The following is a 25,859-nucleotide window of genomic DNA, read 5'->3' as shown; positions in this document are numbered from 1 at the left end:
AATCGCAGCGCCCGGTCGGCCGAGGCCCCGCCCCCCGGCCGCCCGCCCAGCCAATGGGAGGCGGGCTGGTCGCGGGGTTGCCGCGGTGACGGGGCGCGGGGCGCGCTGTGCCCGCGGGAGGGACGGGCGGACCCGCATCCCACGGGAGCGATGGAGCCGGGCCTGGCGCGCGTGGATTACCTGCAGGTGGGCTCGGGATCTTCCCGGCGGCGGGCAGGGCCCCGGGCGAGCGAGGGTGGCCTGGGCGGGGAGGGGGAGCCGTGCGGCGGGGCCTGCGAGGTGCCCGGTGCCGGGTCCCGCTGGCGGATCCCGGTAGCGGCCGTGCCCGCTCAGGAGCGTCTCTTCCACAGGTGGGAGTCACGGCGCAGAAGACCATGAGGCTCCTGCCCGCCTCGGGGAAAAAGGCCACGCAGAAGGTACCGCCCGGGGCTGCGTGCTCCAGCTCAAGGCTTTTCTGGCTGGGGAGTGCGTCCCGAGAATATCCTTAATCATCCCCCCGGGTTTCCTTGGGGAACGACTGCGGGACCCAGCTTTGGAAAACTTTTATTTATTTGGAAAAAAAACCACCTAAGTTGGTGCTTGGAAAGATTTCAGAATGAGGAAGGCATTGCTGAAACAACAAGGGAGTTCTTGCATACTTCTCTTATTTCTGTATTTATAACAGCCTTAAATTGAGACAGGGGAGATTGAGATTAGATATTAGAAAAGACTTTTTCACGGTTACGATGGTCAGGAATTGGTTGCCCAGGGAGGCAGTGGAGTCACCATCCCTGGAGGTGTTTAAGAGGCACCTGGATCTGGCGCTGGGTGATGTGGTTTAAGGGTTACCGTGGCAGTGCTTGGTTGGTGGTTGGACTTGGTGACCTTAAAGTTCTCTTCCAACCTTGATGATTCCATGAAATATTTCTTTTTAAGTTTTCCTTAACATAAATTCAAATTAAGGAAGCCTGGTTAGGAAAACTCAATAAAAACAACAGTGCATTTTTTTTTGCTTCAATAGTAAAGTCTCAGTGTGAAAATACAGCTCTTCCCCAATGCATCTTCCCCTCGTGGTTGCTGGCTTAGAAGCAGGAAAAGGATTGTAAATGCTTTTACTTGAACTACTGATCAGTGTCCCATCCAGAGCACTTCATATAGATTTCTAAAGCACAGTCCCCTGTGGCTGTGGAATTAAGTACTCTAGAATTTAAAGTCCTTAAGTATATGGAAATACCATTAATGTTATAATAGATTATTTACAAGGGCATGTAGTGACAGGACGAGAGGGAATGGCCTCAAACTGATAAAGCATAAATTAGATACTAGGAAAAAGTTCTTCCCTGTGAGGGTGGTGAGGCCCTGGCACAGGTCGTCCAGAGAAGCTGTGGCTGCCCCATCCCTGGAAGTGTTCAAGGCCAGGCTGGATGGGGCTCTGAGCAACCTGGGATAGTGGAAGGTGTCCTGCCCAGGGCAGAGGGGGTCAGAATGACAGGATCTTTAAGTTCCTTTCCAACCCATAGCATTCTGTGAATACAGAAAAAGCATTATTTAAGAACATAGTTGTGTGTGTAATAAAAAAATAACTACGTGTTATACTTTTGAAGGTGGTTGTTGGAGATCAGGATGGGGTCGTTACATGCTTCAGCATAAAAAAAGGAGAAGCTGTGGTAAGTGGCAATGTTCCATTTAATATTTTGTTTTTGAAGTATTCTCCCCAGTGAACTTTGAAAGTCTCTTTTTACTGACGTGACAAATAAGATACCCGTGGAAGGTGTCAAGGTAGAGCTGTGGACTGATACCTGATACTGTGGTGGGGGCAAGAGGATTTCATGGCTGGTCAAGCACATCCACAGTTTTGGAGTCAGACACTACATGTGGATCATCACAAAGAAAGTCAGTTCCACACCTTTTCTTCTGCAGTTAAGTTGGGCTCAGGCCTGTACACTGACACAGTTACTGTGCTGGGACAAAAACCTGCAGAGAGTCATTAAACCACATTAGGGATTTTGACAAACTGATTGCTTTTTATGCCCAGCTTAAAAAAAAAAAATATTATTTTGTTTTATGGGTTTTGTTTTCTCCTTTAGGAAGTTCGTGGTTAGCTCATAAGGGTTATACAGCCATACAAATAAATCTAAGTAGTATTCTGGCATAAGAATGCAATATGTAAGAGGGAATGTGTGTGTAGGTTTTTCTTTAAAAAAAAAGATTCACAGACAAAATCAGCTGACAGCAGTGAATTTTTTTATGTGGATGAATAACACTGAGGTAGTGAAGTCTTAATTTATTAAAAATTTTTATATTTATTAATTTTTAAAATGCTTGATTGCTCTGAGATTCTGAAGGCAGTTGTGCAGATTGTTTTTCCTCTGCACATAATCCATAGTGTCTTAGTTTTTCCAGAAATTGTAAAGCAAATTAATTATCCGTTCTGTTAAAAGATTACCATAAATACAATTTTATGATGATGAAAATTGCTTTTCTGTTTACAGCCAGTGTTCAAGACACTACCAGGCCAAAAAATTGCAAGATTGGAGCTGGGAGGAGCTCTTAACACACCACAGGAGAAAATTTTTGTGGCTATAGGACCTGAAGTTAGAGGTTTCACAAAAAGAGGGAAGCAGTTTCTTTCCTTTGAAACTAACCTTACTGAAAGCATCAAAGCTATGTATGTATGATACTTTGCTTTTTTTTCATAGCAGATTGTTAGTTTATGGTTGTATTCAATTATTTTTCACTGTATCGTGTACTTGTAGGTAACACTGACATGTAGGAATGAACTTGGAAAATCACAGTGAAGTTTAGGAAGTTTAGAGGGGCTTGGGAGAGGCATTGGGATGGGTTTGGAGGCACTGACACAGTGCAAATGCAGATGAGCAGGGCTGGGGTTATTGCCACAGTGTGTCATGTCCTTATACCCTTCCTGTAGCAGAACGGGAACAAGGTTTTTGTTTTTCTCTTTGGATCACATTGTAAGATGCTGCCACAGATAAATCAGCTGGAGAAGAATGAATATATAAAAAATATAGTGATGAAATTTTTATAAGGAGACCTGAAGACAGAACAGGAAATTTGAGAGCTACAGAAATCATGTAGTTTTAACATTTACAGGGAACTTTTGAAACTGGAACAGCTTGCAGGGCCCCATAATACCTTGAAGCTACAAGCATGTAGTAAGGGTAAGAGTACTGGGAAAACGCTCCAGGAAGTGTTTTCTTTTCCTCAGGCATATTTCAGGAGCAGATCTCTTCCTCTGTGCAAGCTACATCTATAACCATTACTGTGACTGCAAGGACCAGCACTACTTCCTATCAGGAGATAAGATCAATGATGTTCTCTGCCTTCCTGTGGACAAAGTGAAGTGCATTACGCCGGTGCTTGCATGTCAGGATAGACTCCTCAGGGTTTTACAGGTTAATTTACTTGTTTCTTTATGTTTGATGTGTTGATGCTACAGAATTCTGCTGATTCTTAAGGGAATCAGTAATCAGCATGTTTTAAACACCAGAAGGATAAGTGTATTGTGTCTTATTTGGCAGTGTTGCTGGCTGTAATGCTGGTACATTCTTTTTATTTTAAAGGAAAATCATGGTTATAAACTTGCTGCATGAGGATCGATAAAACCACTATGAATAGACTTTGGAATTCATAGGTGGAAGTAGATGACAAATTAGTCCCTTCTAACTAAACATGCTCACATAAACATTTAATTTCTTCAAATCTTTATCAGTTTGGAAATTCTTGCTCTCACAAATTACTGTTGTGACAAGTCTGAGTGATATTAAGTGCTTAGATAAATTTATATGCCAAATTCATGGATTGTTTTTAATAATAACACATTTCAAGAGTCATAGGTTTTATTTCTGTAAACTTTACTCTGTTTTGGCTTAGAAATGGTTCTCCCACAGGTGTTGGGAGATGGTAAAAGTGAAGCTTATGTTACTATGATCCACAATAAGTTTATCCTTGCGAGGTTTGGTTTGGTTTGTGGTTGGTGTTTTGGGGTTGTTCTTAGTTTTGGTTTTGGTTTTGGTTTGTTTTTTTTTTTAATCAAATTCATTCAAGATAGTTCTCTTTGTCTTTAGGGATCTGATTTACTGTATGAAATAGAAGTTCCTGGACCACCTACTGTTCTTGCTCTGAGCAATGGAAATGGGGGTAACAAGATTTTGAATACACACATAACTAACTAATGCTATTTTACTGCATTTAAAAGTTTTTATTGCTTGTATTAGTGGATTACTTTGTCACGATTTTAAGCTGATGTAAAAAATGCAGCATAAAATTAACTGTGTGAAGTCATTTCTTACAGACAAGTGAATACACACACACATAAAAGTGTTTTAGACAGTTTTAAATGATATTCACATTTAATTGAAAGCCATTTACAAGAGCAGTGACATATAAAGTGATCTCATTGTGTAAATACAAACTGGACTTTCAGGGGCCTTGTCAAAATTTTGGGTTTGGGTTTCTCTAACACATGGAATTCCATAGCTGGGATCCATGGATGGCTAGGAATATTGAACTAAGACTGGAAGGATCAAGCTTAAAATAGTTTGATCATCCTTCTTGCTAATCTGTTCTAACCAAATAGAAATCGCTTTAGTGTGTTAATCTGGTGCTTAATTTAGTTTGTTAGATTGTGTCACAACAACACTGAGAGCTGTTTGGAAAATAGTTTTAATTACTGAAGTTTTGGCACAACACTGAGCATTGGAGGTGTGTTCTCAATGGATCTCTCTGTTTCTCTTCTGTAAAAACAACTGAGTAGCTACCTTTGCTGAAATTTAAAGTATTGGATTCTGAATGGGTTTTAGGCAGAATTCCAGTGCAGGGTGGGCAGTCATGGCAGAGTAGTGATGGTCATGAAGAAATTACCAGAATGGGTTCAGGTTTCATGTATTTGATTTTTGTTTGGAAGCCTAACAGTTCTGTTACACAACACTAATTTAGTATTTTCCCTTGGGCTGTAGAATGTAACTACACAGCCTTTTTAAATTGGCGTACTTAACTGTGTTGATTCTAAGTTCAGTTTGTGTTTAGGTGATTCTGGGGAAGAAATTGTGTATGGAACTTCTGATGGTAAACTGGGTGTTACCCAGATCACTGGTACCAAGCCTGTACACAAGTGGGAAATTGGAAATGAAAAAAAGAGAGGAGGTACGTGTCTCAATCTCTCACTCTTTAGCTTTCCAGCATATTTGAGGCTTTATTACAAGTAGAAAACTCAAGAAATCTTATTCATAGTTACTTTGGAGAAATATTTTAATTATGTGAGTGTGTGATATTAATATGACTAAGGTCTCTTTCATTCTTCTGATTTTCTTGCAAATTATTCCAATGAGTTTGTCTTGCTTTCTGTTTTGTGTTCGTTTTATTTTCAGTACATTAGCGTGCTTTTGTTTTCACAGTTTTTTAGTTTCATGCTTTCTAGTATGTCCTCACTCTTCCTATGAAATAAGAAGGAGTCCTGAAAGTTAAATTCCATCTTTGTTTTCATATTAATTCTTGTACAGACTCTCTCAGTGCTTTTTCCTTTTTCCAGACCCTAACTCTCTTTCCTGTCCAGAGATGATTAGTTGTCATAGGCTGCCTCCACATGTGCAAGTACTGAGTACGTGTCAAGCAGCAGTACCTAGTCCAGGCCTGGCACAGTCAGAACCCTCTTTCTGTCATCTTACCCAGAATTCATATTCCATTTACCCCTAGCTTCAAGTCAATTCTAGGAAACAAAGAATACTTGCTTCTTCAACTGGCAAAGTTACGGCAGTGAGGGCAGACAAATAGTTCGTCTGGGGAAATGTTTGATGAGGGAGGGTTAAACCCCTCATAAGTAAGTGATCTGACCATCAGAAGGGGTGTCTATTCAGCAGTTTCTATTTGGAATTCGTTGCTGTAAAATCCACTGTACAGCCTGGCACAGATGAGGGACTTGAGCCCTCTAGAGGACTCCCCCAGAAATATCTTTAATTACACCTCAAAAGCCGACCGAGAGTCTCTTTCCCTGTAACAGAGCGTGGCCTGTGTTACTGTGTCGTAAACAAATAAAGATGAAGCAAACAGCTTTGTTTTCTTCTTCTTTAGGTATCTTATGTCTTGACAGCTTTGACATTCTGGGAGATGGAGTTAAGGAATTACTTGTTGGGCGAGATGATGGAATGATAGAAATCTATGCCTTTGAGAGCCCGGATGAGCCTGTCCTTCGACATGATTATGTGAGCCCACATTCCTCATACTCTGCTGGGAAAGAATTAATTTTTACAATGTTATCCGTCCTTCAAAATTTACATGAGCATTACCACTAAAATATGCGGTTTGTTTTTAACTTGAAAATGTTGACAATATGAATTTGAAATCAGCATTCTAATACTTAATAATCAGACAGTGAAATAGTCCTGATATGAGCACAAATCAAAATAGTGTAGAGGGTATGTTGAAGGTCTGGCTCTGCTGACTGCTGAAGTCTCTCCTGGTGTAACCTAATACAGTATTCAGTGAAAAAACAACCCCATGTTGTGTATAGTTTGTTTTACGTGCAAAATAATAAATGTCAACTGTCAGGACTTTACTGAGCATAATGACTTCGGTTATCAATTGTTTAAAGGAGCAGATTGGATCCACAGAGATCATTTCAGCCTTCAGTCAGATTGCTAATTCCCGATGGAAAAATATTGTCTATCAGTGTTTTGCTTTAAACTTTCTAATATATTTCTCAAGTGGAGTAGAATTGGAATGTATTTATTAAACCACCAAGATTTAGCTGTGATAGTCATCAGCTACTATTTTGTAGGTCTAGATATTGTGCATCTCCATAGGTATTTTGGAATGCAGGTAGAAGGAGGAGCACAACCCTTAAAACCCCCACAAAACCCCCCTCCAGACTTCTAAACTGAGTGCAGTGATATTTCCCTCTGCCTGAATGTGTTTACTTGAAGGCTTTATCGGAGAGCATTGCCTCAATCCAGGGTGGCTGTGTAGGAAAAGATGGCTATGATGAAATTTTAGCAGCCACATACTCAGGTAAGCGTCATATTATTTACTCAATAAATTCCATGTGTGGTGATGTGATAAAATGAAGCAGGCTATGTTTTTAGTGCAGCTCAGAGCTCTGAAATTTTTTGTGCTGATTGGAAACAGAATACTATTAAACTATGAGGGTTTTACACTTTAAGATATTCTTCGTGTGTTCTGGCTGGCAATTTGTTTTGGTGCAGACTGTTGCCTAACTATGATGAAATAATGAATATGTTATGTCCAAAGGAACTGTTTATAAGTTCTTTAAATCAAAATTAGTGATAGATGTGCTTTCTTTTTTTACCCCGTCTTTTACAAAATTTCGTTCCTTTGCAGTTTCACAGGGCTTTAAATGGGGTTGATTTTGCTTTCAGTAGAAAATAAAGCTCCCCCCTGTGAGGCATTTCAGCAGCTCCTCTGTAGGGTTTGAGCCATTGGCCTGACTGTCACAGAGGTCATGGTAAACAGGCTGCATATGTCAACTGCTGGGGCTAAAATATTGCTAATTCTCTATCTTGGGTTACCTTCAGGGCTAAAATTTAGCCAACTGGAACTCCTTGTATTCAAAATCACGTCCTTTGGCAAGATATAATTCTCAGTTAGTTACTGCCAAGTAATGGTGTTCAGGTGCCTCTTTTAAGTGGTCTTTGAGTGATCAAAAGACTCTTCTACCTGACCTCATATGAATTGTTTTGGTATGATGGGCTGCAACAGTACTGTGGCCAAAGTAATCTGAGGCTTCTTTCAGTGGGAATGTTATAAAGATTCATGAATCACAGGAGACAGAAAAAAGGGCAAGCCCATATTCACCTGTAGGTTTTCAAAGGTAAACTCTGGTAGGATGTGCACTAGACTGATTTTGGCAGGTAGCTAGAGCTATAAACACCCATTCAAGTCTGCATATCGTGCCTGAGGTGTCAGAATGTAATCAATTGGCATTTGCTTCTATAAATAAATGTAATGTAGTGAGCAAAAAGATAATTTTTTTTCACTTCAACCAGCAGCATTTAATCTCTAAGCCCACTGTGCAGGGTACAGTTTGCTGTAAACACGCTGCACAGCTTTTGTTTTGTTTCCAGCTGTAGTCCTGACAATTATTTGAGGTTTTGTCAGAAAACCAGAGGTGGGAAAAAATTCAAGTGCTCAGTTAAAAACTGTCACAGAGGGATTTATTGCTCAAAGCACTTAATGAAAAAGAATAAGTAATGTTTTCCACTTTAAGAATGAAACCCATAAAAAATCATGCTCAGTGTCTAGATTAATCCTCCAGAAAAGGATTAAATTAGGCTCTATTCTCTCTACCCAATATCTGGAACAAACATAGCTCCACATGTACAATAGCTGAGTGTAGAATTTCCTTTTAGCTTATAAGGAATATAAATTTCATATATTGGTTTAGGCTGGCTGACAGGACTGACTACAGAACCTGTCCATAGAGAAGGTGGATCAGGTGAAGAACTAAAATTAAGCCAAGAAATGCAGAACAAGATTTCATCCTTAAGGTAATTGCACTAGAAAGAAATTTAAATGGAAGAATTGAAATGTTAAAAGCTGAAATGTCATTTTTCCCTTCCTATCTCGCTGGATTTTCTGTATCATTAATATATCTAGAAGTGGAATCAGACCTTTTCAAAGTAGAAATGAATAGCAACCTCATTTCACAGTCATGAATGTGATGATGATGTCTCAATGCCTTCTTCCTCAGCATCAGCAAAATAAGATTCCCTTCTTCTCTGCTGCCCTATAGCTCCTAAATGATGGCAGGAAAGTAGGATATTATTCAAAATGCATTGCAGTCTTGAAGGAAAAAAAAGTTGTCCTTTCCTGTGTCTCAGAGAAATCTCTTTTGACAAGGAACTGTAGAACCTACATTTCCATGTGATATAGTTTATATTTTGTCTTTGTTCAGTATGTGGAAGGGGAGTCACCAGTCACTTCTGGCTGAAAAACTGAGGACAGGAGATAAACATGATTGCCTTGCAAGCTTAATCTGCATAATTTCTATGGTAGCTTTTCTAGCTGCCGTTTTAAAGACATTATAAATTGTTTCCCTTTTCTAGGAATGAACTGGAACACTTACAGATGAAAGTACTTCAGGAAAGGGAGAAATACCAGCAGTCCTCTCAGTCCAGCACTGCTGTTTCCTCAGTACCTGCCTTCAGTGTGAACGAGAAGTTCACGTTAAACAAGGACGATGCCAGCTACAGCCTCATCTTGGAGGTGCAGACAGCCATAGATAATGTCCTGGTGCAGGTGGGTGTGGGTTTGTTCTTGGTGGCTTGAGCAGAGCAGCATTACATTGCCAAAACAGGCCAAAGTGCCTGCTGTACCAGGAGGTTTCTTTGCAGCTTTGTGTTTGCTTTTGCACGTCCTTATTTAAACACCAGTTAAATCTTCAGTGAGGTGCAGATTGTAATTCGCCAGTTAAGTACCCTCTGTAGTGGAAAATTAATTTTAGGATGTTATGGGCCACCTGTGCACTTTCAGAGTGGAACAGCATCTGATTTGTGTGCAACTGGGGATAAATACTGCTGCCCAGTAGAGCAACCTTAATTAATTGTTCCTCCTACTGCATCAGCTGAAATTAATGTTATCTTTGGTAGATGACTCAGAAAAAGTTGTGGTACTGAGTTACCGTCTTTTGGGAAGTGCTTGGGGAGAAAAATGTGACAAGTTGAGAGATTTGTGAGGTGAAAGAACTACTGCAGGATTTTGTTTTTCACTTTCTAATAAAAATCCTACTTTTATTAAGGATGTTACAGAACAATGCTAAGCTACAGCTGATTTGCAGCTCTATATTATCTGATATAGCTAAGTAGCTAAGTGAAGAATAAATGAAATTGTTTAATCTACCCTTTCTGACTGAAAGACAGTTACATACCTTACACTGACGTTGTTGTAAGCCAACCCTACAAGAGTTCAGGACTCTGTAAGAGAATAAGAGGAAGATCATGATGTTACTCCAGGATTAAGTAGTAAGCTGCATGTCTGTTAGGCTTTTACCCCTTGGATGAAGCAATCATTGCCTCTGCCTATTAAAAAGATTGGTGACAGTTAGAGGATAAATGCACTAGAAGCTCCTCAGGAACTTAAGCTCTTTATTTTTCCTTCCCCCTGTGCTCTGCAGAGTGATGTCCCAATAGACTTGCTGGATGTGGATAAAAATTCTGCCGTTGTTAGTTTTAGCAGCTGTGATTCTGAGGTAAGTGAAACAGAAGAGATGATATTTATGGGGATCACCTGATGAAAACTCTTAATATTGAGTAGTAGAAATAGGACTTGGATTTATATTTTTGTGATTTCAAATATATTGATTTTTAACTACTCATTTGGTAATTTTGGAGAGCTCAGCTTCTTTAGAGATACTGCAGAATTAGGAGTTAGTGGCAGGTCCTGACATAAGGCACAGCTAAATATGTACAAAAGGATCCAGGAGAAGCTGCCCTCTTGCTTTTTTTTCCAGCCTGATAAGGGACACATTTGCTATTGCTCTCTTTTCTGGATGTCATCGAATCAGATATTTACTTCAAGGTAATTTAGGTGAAGAATGTTATATTTCTTCTTTGGTTCATTTCTGAAAAATCTCTTTAGAATGTGAAAGTTCCTCTGTGTGGAGAGTCAAATGTTTAGTGCATTTTTTTATATAATAATTACAGGCTTAAGTAGTTACAGAATTACTAATGATGCCGAGGGATTTTCTGGGGAAAAAATCCAGACACCACCTTAGGATTATGAAAATCTTCTGTGAAATCTTTTTCCTTGTAACATTCCTCTGTTTTAAAGAACTAAATTTGCCCATCACTGGTGTGACCTGAAGTTTTTAGAAATCAGCTTTTAATTTTAAGTTTCTGGTCATTTATGATGATCAATTTAGCACTTTTTTTGGTGTGTTTCCTTACTGATCTTGCTTTACTTTTTGGAAGTTGAACTGATATTGCAGGGGCAGGCTGACATGCATTTTTTAGATGAAAGGAAGGTATATGTGGTAATCTTTATGGTGATATTAAAGAATATAAAAGGCTTTGGTTGTTTTCTCCTTATATAGAGAACTTTTTTTTAACTCTGCCATACTTAAAATTATTAGAATATTCAGGGGAACCAAAGATGACTTTTTTTATTTCATTGTTGTAAATAGCTGTACATAATCAAAAACTTTACTGTACAAGTCTACAGTCAACACACCAGCTGGAAATTTTGTGAGTCCACAGACCTATTTTGTATTATTTTTTTTCTGTTTGCAGCCAAATAGCAACTTTCTTCTTGCAACTTACCGATGCCAAGCAAACACCACAAGACTTGAACTTAAGGTAAAATGCTCCAAAATATTTTCCACAATAAATTAATGGTTATTCCTGCTTAGGAGTGGAGAGTTCTCTACCTGGACTGAGTGTTCAGCCTAAGGAAATGATCAGTCCAGTGTCTGCTGCTGGTCGTTTCATGAGAACCTTCTAATATGGGGTTTATATTTCTTTATAAAAACGTGTTACCTCAAAGGTCCTCCTTGAATTTCCCTCAGATGAAAGCAGTGGGGGACATCACAGATCAGGAAAGTACTGGATTCTGGAGGCAGTGTGTGGATCTTAAAGCTCTGGCACTGATAATCCTCCATTTGAAGGCAGTTCCACTGGGAACTAACCAGGGAATAGAGACTGGATTTGTATTTCGGAGAGGAAGCAAATCCGATCATTCCAGCTCATTATACTAAAGGCATGTGGGTGCTTTGGAGTTTATTTTTAATGATCCACCAAATTCACATGTTTTATGGCAACCACCAGGGGAAATAATGAAGGAAATCATGATTAGGAAAATCCTCAATGTGCACACAGGCATTAAGTTTTCTCTTTCTCACTGCAGCCTCCTAATCTGATAATATGTTTGTGTAAAACTCTCAGTCAAAAGATGATCATCAGAAATTTAAGCCTGTATAAGGTGCACCCAATGCAGGAAAGTTGGGGGTGGTTATGTGGGTTTTGGTGAGGGATACGACCCTGGCCACCTTTAATACTGAAAATACCAGGTAAAGAATTAATAACACAAGAAAAATTAACCAAATGCATTCATAGTAGACAAAAAGAGGGGTTTTTTACTCCCACCAAAAACATTTATAAACTTGCTGTTGTGTGTCATCCAAACACTCTATTATCACTCTTACTTGGCTCCCAGTGTGGTGGATTTGATCTGCACAGGTTCTGCTGCCACCTTGCTGCAGTACCTTCAGGATCTCCAGTGACTTACACCTGCCACTGGAGTTTATTCTCTTCTTTTTATCTTGTCTGTGCACATGCAGACAATGTAAGTCTTGGTGATTTTATTTCCAAAGAGAACTCTTTACTAACTTTTTTTTATTAAAAATATTGAAATGGATGTCTTCCTGCAACACATTGCTTTTTGAGTTCTGAGACCCTATAAAATAATCAAGGTCATAAAGCAAACCTGTATTTGAACTCCTTAATTAAATTCCTTCAGTTCCTTAATATATGTTGAATATTCACCAAATTGTGGTGAATTAATCTCTTCCCTTTTCTGTTTTTGTGGGTTGTGCCTTTCTGCAGGTTCGCTCCATTGAAGGTCAGTACGGGACACTTCAAGCGTATGTAACGCCAAGAATTCAACCAAAAACCTGTCAGGTTCATCAGTATCAAATTAAACCACTTTCCCTTCATCAGAGAACTCATTCTATCGACCATGACAGGTATTTGTGAAGAAAAACCAATGCCTTTTTTCTCTTGAAAAAGGGACACAATCCAGTTGAAGTATTTGCGCTGTAAACTTAAATAGTAATTTTGAACCCCTAACCTACAGTTTTGAGCCTATAGTTCTGTTTTATGGCTTTCTTAATAGAAAATGTGGATTAAATGGGTTCCTTGCCATTCTTGGTTCTTGTTTTCAGGTTATTTTTAATTTTTCTCCCTGGGTTATGGTGCAGCCCCATGTGTTAGTAGACCTGAGGGTGTGGTAGAAAGGAAACTCTGCTGTCTTAGTAACCACAGTCTTTTCAGTTTCAGCCTAATTTTCCACTCCACCCTTTTCATCTAATATTTTTCTCATAGCTGACTTGGCCCCAAAACTAAGCCATGACTTTTTTTTACCCTTATCCTTCTGTTAGGAATTCTGCATTTCGGGCAATTTCTAATTGATTTTTGCCCACCCTCAGTCAACATCATGTGTTGTCTCCAAGGAATTGCTTGTTCAAACCAAACCTGAAAGACTGAAGGGAAGATACCAAAGTCTTCAGTGTGCAAATGGGTTCCTTTATGTCTTGTTCTTGATATAAAGGTGGTTTACAGCATGAGGGACTGTTGAGGCTCTCTCTTAGTCATATTTGCTGTGTTGTCAGTTGTTTACCATTGTCCTAAATCTCAGGTTTAACAACTTGAAACTTGTCAAAAACTTGGTAGCTGTAATCTACAATATGAATCTCTGCTTAGTGAGATATCTGATTTTACAGGTCTTGATTAAAAGGGAAACACTATGTGGAACTATTTTATATGGACAGTGTCCCTCCTTCTTAACTATTAACTGTCCTCTTTTTCTTTTAATTTCTTAATATCACAGACCCATGAACACCCTGATGCTCAAAGGCCAGTTCAGCTTTGCTGAAATTCACTCCTGGGTTGTGTTTTGCTTGCCTGAGGTGCCTGAAAAGACTCCTGCTGGGGACAGTATCACCTTTTATTTTCAGAACACCTTCCTGGGAACGCAGCTTGAAAGTACTTACAGGTATATACAACTGCTAAAGCACAGTGTGACACTTCACACTCATCCTACTGTTCAGCCTTCCACCCTCAGCTCCTTCAAAACTCCCCCTAAAGAGAGCAGCAATCTTTCTTAAAAAGGATTTTCAGACATTACCAGAGGTGAGAACTATCCAGTAATGATGCAATCTGTAACCTGAATATGGTTTCTCTTGAAATTAGTCCAAAAAACCCAAAATTACCAGGTAGGAAAGGCTTGGTTTTTAGAATATAAAGAGCAAAGCTGGCTAATATAGTGATATTATTGTTTTCCAACTTCCATTTGTTTGTATTGAGGAGCAGAAATAACTTCAAAGGCATTTAATGCTCATGCAAACAAAAATGGGCATTAATTTAAAGACCTTATTTTTTAACATAGGGACAAATCTATAAGTTTGTTCATTTGAAGTTTTTCTTCCTTTTTAGAAAAGGTGAGGGATATTTTAAGTCTGACAACATTTCTACAATATCCATCCTCAAAGATGTGCTTTCCAAAGAAGCCACTAAAAGAAAGATTAATCTCAACATATCATATGGTAAAAATTTCCTCTCTGTTTAGTCCTTGAGTTCATTTGATATTCCTGTAAGTGGAAGAAAGAGTATTCATTTGCTTGTTGGGGTTCTTTTCACTCCCTGCTAGATGTCAGTGAAGAATCTGTGAGGCACACTCTAAAGCTCATCCACCCTAAATTAGAGTATCAGCAGCTGCTGGCCAAGAAGGTTCACTTAATAGATGCTTTGAGAGTAAGTATCTGAACTGTCGTGGTTTGGTTTTTATGGGGGATTATGCTGTCAGATACCAAGTTGTGTGGCTCAAGTCAGATGTGTGTCGTGTGGGGATCTGTTCCACTGCTGTTCCCCGGAATTAAATTAAATCATGTGTTTTAAATGTCCAGGGGACAGGTTTCTTTCAAGGAAGATTCCCATTTTTGTTATATAACTAGTGATTAACACGTAGGATTACTGACTGATGTTGAGAAGGCTGAAATGGGACAGCAGAAGGCAGCCAGCTTTATCATCTAATGTTCTCTTCTAGCCTGCTGTTATTTTCCAGTTCCTCCTGTGTCTCTTTCCACAAACCTTTAAAAGTTTTTTAGATCTGGGGTTGATCGTCCAGGCCAGATGCAACTTCCTTGCTTTGGAACTTCATCCCAGTGTCTCATAATTTCTGCATTATCTGCTTTTCAATCTTTTGCTTAATACCCTCCTCAACAGTTAGCTTGTCTCAGTTCTTGGACTTTTTTCCAACAACCAGGACTTCACTGTCAAAAACTTGCTGTCATCAATTCGGTATTTTTTATTTAGGTGGAGAGGAGATGAAAATGGACAGCCAATTCTCTCTTGTCCTTCAGGGCAATCAACTACTTGTTGTCAGAACTCTGTACTTAATAGAAAAGCTGACTACCAATGAAAATAATGTGTATCTTTGTTATCACTGAAAGCGTTTTACTTGGGCTGGGTTTGGCAAACCAGGGCCGTAAACAATAATAGAGAATTTATTCTTAATGCATATTATGTTTGTGCAATAATGACGTTGCATATCTTGCTTTTTTTAGGCTTTTTTTAGACAGCAGATCTTCGACTTTTTTAATCACTCATTTTTTTGGATGATAACTTACTGATAGGCAGTAAAATAATCTAGTGATTGATGAAAGCTGTTGTCCCAGCAGACTCACAATGCACAACATAATTACTTTTCTCTAGAAGAGTCTTTCTGTGGAGGATAAAAAGATCTATACTATCAACCACCTCCGATTGGTCTGATGGTAGACTGAGGCATTTTAGAACAGATCTTCAAAACGTTTTGCTGTCATGATTGAGTGATACTTTCAGAGTCCACTTTTACCTTCAGACTTCAGCACGTGCTACAATTTTTTAGGACTTCACTTATTCTGAAAATGAAGATATGGTCAAGGTTTGAGTCTGTAGGGGCAGGGCTGTGGCGTGATCCTATTCTGGCAGGACTTGGAGCTGGAAGCTGTAATACACAGGATTTTGAGAATCTAGTCTATGAAATGACAAGTAACATCTGACACTTCACTAGAAGACTAGCAAATGAGGCACTCTGAAAATAACTTTTGCTAGTGTAAAAGGAGATTATGTTCCCTTTGAAGTACTTCCTCCTGTCAGACCCAAGCTTAATTTCTTCTTGCTTTTATGCTCTTATGATACTTATCTGCTGTTAGTTCTTATGATTTTAAAATGTCTTTGAGGAATTACAAGTTCATGAAGGGAATGTGGACTTCCTGCTCCCAAAGTATCGCACCATTTTGGAAGAGGCAGATCAGCTGCTCGAGGAATACAAGAGACAACCTGCACATCTGGAGAGACTTTATGGTTTGTCGATAATTCTACTTTATTTAAATGTGATTTCATGTCCAGAGAGCACGCTGGGCATGGCTGCAATAGTTAAGAAGTCAGGATTAGCAGAATTTAAATACTTTGAGTGGGTACACATGGGAAGCTTCAGCAAGAGGTTTTTTGGATTCCCCATTCCTGGAGGTGTTCAAGGATGGGGCTTGGAGCACACAAGCATATCGCTGAGAATGAACACGCCAGGATTATCTGCAACTGACTTGTCCACTTTTTAAATTTTTAATAGACAGCTGCTTATATTTGGGTGATCCTTGTCTTCATGGACGTGGTTAAGGAGCGCGTTCAAAGTCAGGATGGCATTTTAAGAATGGTACAAGTTAAATGAGCATTTCTGGGGGGTGAAGTTTTGCAAAACATCAGAGGAAAAAAAAATGCACGAGGAGTGGGAAGGGAGACTCACAGAAGATGATCTCGTTTAGTGAAGGAAATTCTGTCACATTCTTTGCTGTTTCCCATACATCTTTCAGCCCAGGGAATGTCTGCCAGACACCCACTTTAATAAGCTTGTACAGTGTAAGCAGAGTCCTTGTTACCTGTCCTGTGATAGTTCCTTCCTTTTTGGTGTTTCAGATATGGGTAGTTCTAAGGCAGAAATACACATTTTGGAATGAATCTGGAATCCGGGCTCACAGTGGTTTGTGTTTGTTTAAAATCAAACCACTATTTAAAACATGAAGTTAAAAAAGTCTTGTAACAACTAGGATAGTTAGTACATAATAATGAGTTAACAGTAGGGATATCTCTTACTGAAAACAAGGCAAAGAGTAATTCCTGGAATTTTATCTTTGCAGGTATGATCACAGATCTCTTCATAGATAAATTTAAATTTAAAGGCACCAATGTGAAAACTAAAGTTCCTCTCCTCCTGGAAATTCTGGATGGCTGTGATCAAGATGGATTAATTGCTTTTTTTGATGCTGCAGCCTGACAAGGAAAAAGCAGAGTAATTTTTCTGGTTTTAATCAAGGCATTTCAATATTTAAGTCCAAAACACTTTTTAAGAAAAGCGCTTTTACTCTTTTGTTGTACTGTCAGCTCTTAGCTTTTATTCATATTTATTACATTTTGGATACAGTAGTAAATTTCATATAAACTGTTGTGTATGTTAAATGCTTGCAGAGGTTCCATGTACAGTGTTAATAGCTGAAGAAAACTTAGAATCGGATGTAAATACCAAATACCCTTTTGGCAAAAATGTTTTCACTACTGTTAAAGACAACATGGAGTAGTCTCTGTTCCAGCTGCAAGAATGGATGAAGAAACTGGTTTCCAGAGACTTGAATGGAAGAAATTTGTGTGTGTAAGATAGGTAGTATTTGCCTCCTGCCCTGAGAATCTCAGATCTCACCAGATCTGATGTATCTGAGGTAGAGGGGGGAGAACTCTGAATTTTGGACTGAAGACAGCTCCATTTAAAGCCACACGTTAAGTCTTGTTTAATGATGGATGGCATTAAACTTCCTCTGTGCTTCTCTAGCATCCTTGTGGTTCATTTCAAATCTCCCGATTACTTCTCACTTGGTTTTATTTAAAATTAGAAGAGATGAACCGGCCTGTGAATATGGAGATCTGTTCACAAGTAAAAAAGGCCAACTTCCTTAAAGGGACAATGAATCACAGAATTATCAAAGTTGGAAGAGACCTTTAAGATCCTCGATCAAGTCGAACCATCAACCCAGCACTGTAACCCCTAAGCCATGTCACCCAGCGCCAGATCCAGATGCCTCCTAAACACCACCTTGGATGGAGACTCCACTACCTCTCTGGGCAACCTATCCCAATGCCTGACCATCCTAACTAAGATCTGAGGGTGGTGAGGCCCTGGCACAGGTTGCCCAGAGAAGCTGTGGCTGCCCTATCCCTGGAAGTGTCCAAGGCCAGACTGGATGGGGCTTGGAGCAACCAGGGCTAGTGGAAGGTGCCCTGCCCATGGCAGGAGGTTGGAATTGGTTGGTCTCTAAGGTCCCCTTCCAGCCCAAACCGTTCCGTGATTCTGTGATAAGCTGAGACCGGGGAGACCCAGATCAAGGCCATTTCCCCTTGTGCCCTCACCACAGGCACGGTGGCGGACACCGACCCGCACCTCCCTACACCCTTCCTTTAGGTAACGGTAGAGAGCGCGAAAAGGTCCCCCCGAGCCCCCTTTTCTCCAGCTTAAACACCCCCAGCTCCCTCAGCCGCTCCTCCTGGGACACGGTCCTCTAGACCCTTCCCAAGCCTTGTCGCCCTTCGCTGGACATGCACGTTTCCCACACACGTTTCCCGGGGCCGAGGCCCGAGGCGCTCCCCTCCCTCCCTCTCTCCCTCCCTCTCCTGCGGGCCGGGGGAGCGGCTCAGCCGCGGCTCTTCCCCCGTCACGGCCGCTCCCTTCCCTTTTTTTTTTTTCCCCCCTCTTTCCCCCCGTCCCTCCCTGCGCGGCCCCTCCCGCCCCATCCGGCGCGGCCGTGACGCCCCGCGCGCCCATTGGCCGGTTCAATAGTCGCGGGCTACTTGAACGGCGCGGGCGGCTCCAGGCGCGCCCGTCCCGGCCCCGCCGCCCCGGCCCCGCCGCGGCGTTCCCCCCGCCGTGCTCTCTCCCCGCTGTGTCCCCTCCCGGCCCCCCCGGCCGCCGCCGCCGCCGCCATGCTGGAGCAGGAGAACCAGGAGAACATCCCCCCGCCGGGCGGCAAAGCGGCGCCGCCGCCCGCCGGCCCCCGCGTGGCGCTGGGGGTGCTGCGGGGCGCGCAGGAGCGCCAGGGGCTCTCCCTGCAGGTGAGGGGGCCGGGATGTGAGGGCAGGGGGGAGCGGGGCTCCGGGGCGGCGGGGGCTGTCAGGGCCCGGGCAGTGACGGCCGCTCTCCCCACAGGCGGCGCGGGGCGGCTGCGAGGGCCATGGAGCGGCGGCGGGGAGGCACCAGCCCTTCTCCGTCCATGTGGACGAGCCCGATGGGGAGCGGGACCGGCGGCCGCGGGGCGCCCCGGCGGGGCACAAGGAGGACGCGGCGCTGGGGCTGCGTGCGGCCGTGTGTGTCCTGGGGGAGCGGCGGCCCCTGGCCCCCCTGGGCAACGCCATGGAGCTGAGCTTCGGTACGTGACATCCCGCGGCCCCGGGGCAGGGCAGCGCTGCCTCGGTGTGGCCTGGGCTCCCACCTGCTTTCTCCTCAGTGCCCTGCCCCCGGCAAGCGTGGGGGGTCGTGCCGAGGTCTTACCCGGGAAATGGTTTCCAGAGCGAAATGGGGGGCTGCAGGTCCCGGAGCAGTTCGGGACACAGACGGGTCTGGTTTGCCTCAGGAGCCGGTTTGGTTCCTTCGAGCTGGTCACCATGATACAACAGCTCTTCAGTCCATTGCCTGAGCCTCTGCGCTTTTGTCCCAGGAAGTTTCATACTCTTAAGTTTATACTGTAATTTTAACTATCAGTACCTCATGAGAGAAAACCAGATTAAAGACGAGAGCAGGCCTTAAGGCCTCCCCCTTTGCTAGCACTACAGAGTTAGAAGGGGACTTTACTCAGGCAGATCCTGAGGTGTAATAGGCTTTTCTCCCAGGAAATACCCTGTAGAGGTGCAAGTATTTCTTCCCACTATGTAAAAGATGGGAACTGTCAGATCTGTCTTCTGTAAGACTTGTGTGAATATCTGAGGGGTCACTTCATTGTGGTCCACTTTGCAGTCTACAAAAAGCCCTGTTTTAAGCCACACTCTAAGGTTGTAGGTTCCACATCTATGTAGCAAGGTAACGCGGGATGGACTGAGCACTACATAATTGCAAGAGAGTTTTCCATCCCTTTATTCTTAGGGGGGAGAAGAGAAAGGGGAAGGGGAAAAATCCCTGTTGCCGTGACATTTTGGCTTCCCTAGAGCCTCCTCAACTCCCAGTCTACTTGAGAGAGCCTGCACAAGGTTCCCTGTGCTGTGAGGGGGTGTTCTGATGGTGCCCATTTTAACATGGCTGTTATCCTCTGCTTAGACTCTCCAAGTATTATGGATATTTCAATAACCTCAGAAACCGAAGAGACAAAACCAAACGTTAATAATGTGCCAGACTATATCAGCGAAATCCATACGTACCTTAGGGAAATGGAGGTGAGCTGCTGTCTCTTTTCTAATTTGCTTACAGCTTATGGGGGAGGGGGTTGGGTTTGAGAAATGCATCTGAACATGAGTTACTGCTATAGTGACTACATTAAAGCTTGCTAGAAAGGGAGAGATGAGATGCTGTAGGCATAAGACCGGTTTATTGTGCCATGCACTGAACGGAAGCTGCAAAGCAAGATTACAGAAACATAACTTACTGATCCTGAACTTACCATTGTTTACTTCTGATTTGTTTAAACTGTGGTAAATTGAGCTTAAACAGTTGCTTCCCTACCAGTGCTTGCTCCAAACTCAGCTTTGTCTGTCATCTAAATCTACAGGTGAAATGCAAGCCTAAAATAGGCTACATGAGGAAGCAACCTGACATCACAAACAACATGCGGGCTATTCTTGTGGACTGGCTGGTGGAAGTTGGAGAAGAATACAAACTACAGAATGAAACCCTGCACTTAGCTGTAAATTACATTGATAGGTTTCTTTCTTCAATGTCTGTTTTGAGAGGAAAACTTCAGCTTGTGGGTACTGCAGCCATGCTGCTTGCATCGTAAGTGAAATTACTTCATTTCAAATTCCACCTGCCGGTCTCCCACGGATGGAAATCTTGTGGCTATCACTGTTCTGCTGCCCATAGCTGGGCTGACTCAGGAGGGCTTCACACTAGAATAAAAATCAGGAGTTATGCACCTAAAAGCTTGGCAGTTGTCTTTGTAGATTGCCCTAGAGTGAGGATTCATCCTTTCCAGCTGCAGCAGCAGGCATCTAAAGAGTATTTGAAGTATGCATATGCATAAGGCATGTGAAAAGAAAGTTTGGCTTGCACCAATTACTAGTTTAGTGGGTTCTTCTGGAATTTCAGTAACTCCAAATCCCAAACTGCTTAGTCCTAAAATATCGGGCTGTTGTAGCTCTCTAATTTCAAATTCTGCTGATTCAAGAGCTACTGAACCAAGTGCAGGAAACTTGTTTGGTGCCACTGCCCACCTGCTTCCCAAGTCAGAATTTAAACGAGTGTGCTCACTTTCATTAAATGTTGCTGGTTATCTGGTTTTCTAGCACTCAATTATTCACTCATAACTATTTCTCCTGGCAGAAAGTTTGAAGAAATCTACCCTCCCGAAGTAGCCGAGTTTGTCTACATCACAGATGACACCTATACCAAGAAGCAGGTTCTAAGGATGGAGCACTTAATTTTGAAGGTTTTGTCATTTGACTTGGCAGCTCCAACAATCAACCAGTTCCTCACCCAGTACTTTTTACATCATCAGACAGATGCTAAAATGGAGAGCCTCTCAATGGTAAGTAAGAATTACTGGCTCAGCCCATGTCACTAGAGTGTTCTATTGCAGAGATATATATATACATTAGGAAGTGTGCTCCTCCAGAAGTGGTGCCACACTGCTGGAAGCTAATGCTCCAATTGCACTTACTGTTTGGGATACTCCATTCTTATCAGAGGCTGGCACTTGGCCTGGCTCAAGCGTGCACACTTACTCAGAGCAGGCAGAGATTAAAGAACTTTAAATTGGGGGTTGTTTCACTGCTAGATAGAAGTTTCCCTCTCTCTTATCCAAAATTGCCACACATACCCACCCACTTTGGCTAAAAAGGGCTTTTGTTTTGGTTTTCCCCTCAACAAGCAGCAAGTTCTAAATCCAGAGGGTAATTTCTAAAGCAGAGCACAGATAACATTTCAGCTAAAGTTTTAATAAATCCTAGCTGTATGGTAGCTACCAGAGCTCCTAAAACAGCAGCCTTTGTCTCATTGTGCAAAGGTCAGACCTGACTACGTTCTTTCCTCTAGTTCTCATATATCCCTAAATATAAAATGTGCTGGGAAAAGCATGTGTTGGGAACACTTTAGCAGGAGATGATAAATGAGAAAGTAAGTAGAAACTAATAAAAGCTGTTGCTCCAACTGATGGTAGGATTGTAAAGCTTAAATTAGGGTTCTGGTGCCACTGTTAAATGATCTTCCTCTTCCTTTTGGAAGTAGATGACTCCCTTTCTTGTTTCCCTTGCAGTACCTTGGGGAGCTGAGTCTAATTGATGCTGATCCTTACCTGAAATACTTGCCATCAGTTATTGCTGCTGCAGCATTTCTTTTAGCAGACTACACACTCACTGGACGAACTTGGGTATGTAGCACTCAAATGTGAGCCCTCATGTGCCTCTGTGTGTTTAGTGTATTTGTACACAGTTCTGAATGCTGAGGCTGGGCTGCAGGAATTGCAGTTCCTCCGTGCTCCTGGGCTGTTAATTAGGGATTGCTCCCTCTGGTATTTGAAAAGTGGGATGGGGGGTATTATGGTTTCAACAACAAACCAAAAACTCCACTGGAGGTTGTGAGCATAAGTGAACAGAACTGTTCCAATATCCCTCTTCCTTTCCTTTTTCCCTCAGCCTGAATCCCTGTGCAAAGTAACTGGTTACACCCTTGAAGACATCAAGCCTTGCCTCATGGACCTACACAACACCTACCTCAAAGCAGCCCAGCACACACAACAGTCCATAAGGGAAAAGTACAAGAGTACAAAGTGAGTATCTCTGGAGATGCTGGGAGAAGCCAGGGGGGTTACACCTGAGTTGTGCTAACACGTAACTGCTTGTCAGGGTGTGGGTGTGGGGTGCACCTTGAGCCTTCAGGCAGACTCTGCTCACCAAACCCACCACTTCAGTGAAATGGTGATGAGACTTCCCCAGGTTTTTGCACGGTGGTTTGTTGAGCAATACTTGGTGTTCTGTCTCTGCCAGAACTGTCAGGTGGAAACTGGAGGAGTTTTCTTGATGTTCCTACAGTTGGTGATACCTGATGCTCCTAAAAATCTCTGTGGGCATGGCAACCAACAAGCCCCAAAGTGTTTCCTGCCTTGTGGGCAATGTTGCTGCAGTGTGTGTGCTGCTCTTTGTGGCAGACAGCACTGGAGCAAGATGACATCCTGCATCTTTTTTTCCCTCTCTAGGTACCATGAAGTATCGCTTATTGACCCGCCAGACACACTAAACTTATTGTAATAATCAAGAGACTGATCTTTTCAAGAGATGTATATTACCAGGAAATGATGTACAGTTTTAAACGTGGTTCAGAATTCTAGATGTGATCACTCAGAATACAGGCTTTGATGACTTTAATTATGAAGTTAGTTTTATGAGGGTTTAATGTAAATCTTTTGTACATGCAATCTTGTTAAAGAGTTTTAACCGTGTTTTTATCCAAATGTTTTCTTCAGGCACAGAATTAACCATGCAGACTGTGTGAGGTCTGAGACTGCCTAACTACTTATAGCCTAAACGTTAATATTAGGGGTGCACTATTATAGTGGGGCTTTTTCTCCTTCTGGGTAAGAAAGACTTGGGCTCCACAGCAGTATTTGTAGCATTTTTATACTGTCTAGTTTAAACTGAGACTTAGCATAGATCCAAAGTGTGGCTTCATGTCTATTATACCGGAAGAAACTGTATGGCTGTGAGGAGAACACCTTGCTGGAATGGACTCGTGAGCCTCTTTTAGGATGTGCCTTGTGATTTAGTGCCAGAGCTTCATCAGGCTGAGTGCTCTGCTGCAGGGGCTGCACGGTTAAAACTCCTACACACCAGTTCATACTTCTCGCTGCCACTACATAGAAAATGGTCTTGCTACAGGTATTTTCTTGTGCATGTGTAAAACTGATACTAATAAACCCATGGAGTTCCCAGGGACATGTTAGCTGTCCCCAAAGCCCATCAATACCTACTAAAAAAAAAGAGTCTTCAGTCTGCTTACCTTGTACCTCTTTAAGGGTGGTGGAGGGATTAAACTGCAGGAGGGTGAACTACTGCTCTGTGCCCTCAAGGGGAGGAAATGTCTTCTGGCATGGATGGGCTACGTGCAGAACTGTATGGATTCTGTACACCCCTCATGCTTGGAGAGAGTTCCTCCGCAGCAAAAATGTAGACCAACTGGTTGTATTTTTCCTTAGTTCTGGAACTCTGTTACATGAGCAAACATAATCAGCATTAGATCCAATGGATGTTTACCTTCAGCCTGTGTAAATGGAGTGATGCTGCCCTGTACCTGCTGTTCTCTGCATGTAAAGCAGTGAGTGCACAGAAGTGGGGTTGAATTAAGCCATTTCCAGGTTGGCCAATAAACAGTTTTTGTATCTGATGTTAGTGGTCTTGCTAATACCTTAAAACCACTGAGGAGAAGTACTGCCATCTTAAACTGGCATTCATTTCTAAAGCTTTTTGGCAGGGTGAAATCTTTGCCTCTGACTTGAAGCTGATTCAACGCTGTCTGTCTGCTTATCTGGGCACCCAGTAGTGAGCAGTATAAACTCTCCACAGATGTCCAACAGCTGTCAGGGTGGGAGCTATTTAAATTTTTTTAAATCATCAGCCCTCTGTCAAGCTGGCAAGCACATTAATGTGAGACAACTCACAGGTCTCATCTCAGTAACTACAAACGTACTGTTCTGCCCCCACCCCTGCAGTCTGAGCCCTCCGTGAACCACCTCAGTTACAAAACTATCGAGTGGTGCTTATCCTGTCAAAATATGCAGCAGAGGAGGTCTTTTTGGCCGATATGAGCTTCTTAAGATACACTTGGACTTTTATGCATGTTCTAATGTTTAATGGGAGAACAGTATTTCATTGGTCACTAGCCTTTATTGAGCCTAATTTCAGCGGGTTGCCACTGTAAAAGCTGAAACTATCTGGGGGCAGCCTGCACAGTGTATCATGTCTGGTGCTTAGGATTGGAAACACACTAACCTTGCAGGGGTGAGAGTTTGTATATACAGGAATGTGTTTTCCACGCTCGTGACCTTGGAAAGATAACTCACAATGCTGACTGGCAATTATTACTTGAAGACAACAGGCCACGGCACTCTTCCTGAGAAACTGGGTTCTGTCTTCCCTTTCCTTTTAGTGGTGTATTCCAAGACTACTGAGAAATATCAACATTGGAAAGAGGGTCACTTAAAGGAAGGCTTTGAATTATTTTCCCCAGAACAGAGCAAGTAGCAGTACTGAGGTGAAAGGACTTCAGGGGGTTTCAGTGTTGATTTACTGCCTAATGAAACACCTTTGCTCCAGTTTCAAGGAAGTTGTTCTGTTACTGTTACAATAACACAGACAAAAATTCTTCCATGCTCCCTCAGCTTTAACTTTTGCCATATCAACCTGCCTTCCCCTACAGCCTAACAAAAAAGCATCAGTCCTGGGCTGGCACCTCTGCCCAGCATGACTACGTTCCTCCTTCCTCACTGGCAGCTCTTGCTGCTGCAGTAAGTACTATCTTTTTTCCACCGCCTCATTTTCTGAAGTTAATATGGGACAATTCCAGCTTTCGCTACTAAGCTTTGAACAAATTGTACTGTACTACTGTTAAGCCTAATCATTAACTTCTAGTCCTTTCAAACAGAAGGCTCTAAGGAATGTAGCGATGAGATGTTGTGTGTGAAGAGAGAAATAGCAGTGCAAAGGCTGTTCTTTTTCCTGAAGAAGTTTACAGTCCAGTGGTACCATGGAATTAAGAAGAAACTGCATCTTCACCCATTTTTGTACTCAGGACAGTGACTTTGGGTTGGAAGAACTGACACTAAGAAAATGCACTGGGTTAGCAACAAGGAAAGAGAAAAGGTTTTGTGTGTTGGTCCCATTCTAAAAGAGCACAACTTGACTAAAGCTTTGCATGGCTGG

General features: G+C 42.2%; 2 protein-coding genes across 4 annotated transcripts; both read left to right on the top strand.

Annotated features, from left to right (window-relative positions):
• The first annotated feature begins 79 nt into the window (after positions 1-79).
• On the top strand, positions 80-20,523 carry BBS7 (Bardet-Biedl syndrome 7). 2 transcript variants are annotated; one of them, XR_001876462.1, is made up of 20 exons: positions 80-186; positions 351-416; positions 1,584-1,646; positions 2,472-2,647; positions 3,206-3,392; positions 4,065-4,137; positions 5,026-5,142; positions 6,067-6,197; positions 6,918-7,002; positions 8,396-8,498; positions 9,057-9,249; positions 10,124-10,198; positions 11,238-11,303; positions 12,549-12,688; positions 13,552-13,716; positions 14,157-14,266; positions 14,371-14,474; positions 15,944-16,067; positions 16,898-17,418; positions 20,513-20,523. XR_001876462.1 is itself a non-coding variant. In XM_017825178.1 (19 exons), the coding sequence occupies exons 1-19, from the start codon at positions 151-153 to the stop codon at positions 17,032-17,034; spliced, it is 2,151 nt and encodes a 716-aa protein (XP_017680667.1). In that variant the 5' UTR covers positions 80-150; the 3' UTR covers positions 17,035-17,577. The 2 variants fall into 2 exon arrangements, 1 of the variants encoding a protein (XP_017680667.1); XM_017825178.1 differs by lacking the exon at positions 20,513-20,523 and having other exon boundaries at positions 16,898-17,577.
• On the top strand, positions 19,046-24,922 carry CCNA2 (cyclin A2). 2 transcript variants are annotated; one of them, XM_017825180.1, is made up of 7 exons: positions 19,046-19,171; positions 20,053-20,168; positions 20,501-20,724; positions 21,271-21,475; positions 22,202-22,315; positions 22,581-22,714; positions 23,141-24,922. In XM_017825180.1, the coding sequence occupies exons 1-7, from the start codon at positions 19,156-19,158 to the stop codon at positions 23,190-23,192; spliced, it is 861 nt and encodes a 286-aa protein (XP_017680669.1). In that variant the 5' UTR covers positions 19,046-19,155; the 3' UTR covers positions 23,193-24,922. The 2 variants fall into 2 exon arrangements, with proteins under 2 accessions (XP_017680669.1, XP_017680668.1); XM_017825179.1 differs by lacking the exon at positions 19,046-19,171 and having other exon boundaries at positions 20,031-20,168.
• The last annotated feature ends 937 nt before the right edge of the window (positions 24,923-25,859 follow it).

The sequence above is a fragment of the Lepidothrix coronata genome, unplaced genomic scaffold (genome assembly GCF_001604755.1).
Source record: "Lepidothrix coronata isolate B3197 unplaced genomic scaffold, Lepidothrix_coronata-1.0 Scaffold116, whole genome shotgun sequence".
NCBI classification, from domain to species: domain Eukaryota; kingdom Metazoa; phylum Chordata; class Aves; order Passeriformes; family Pipridae; genus Lepidothrix; species Lepidothrix coronata.
This window is presented reverse-complemented; position numbering and strand designations above follow the sequence as displayed.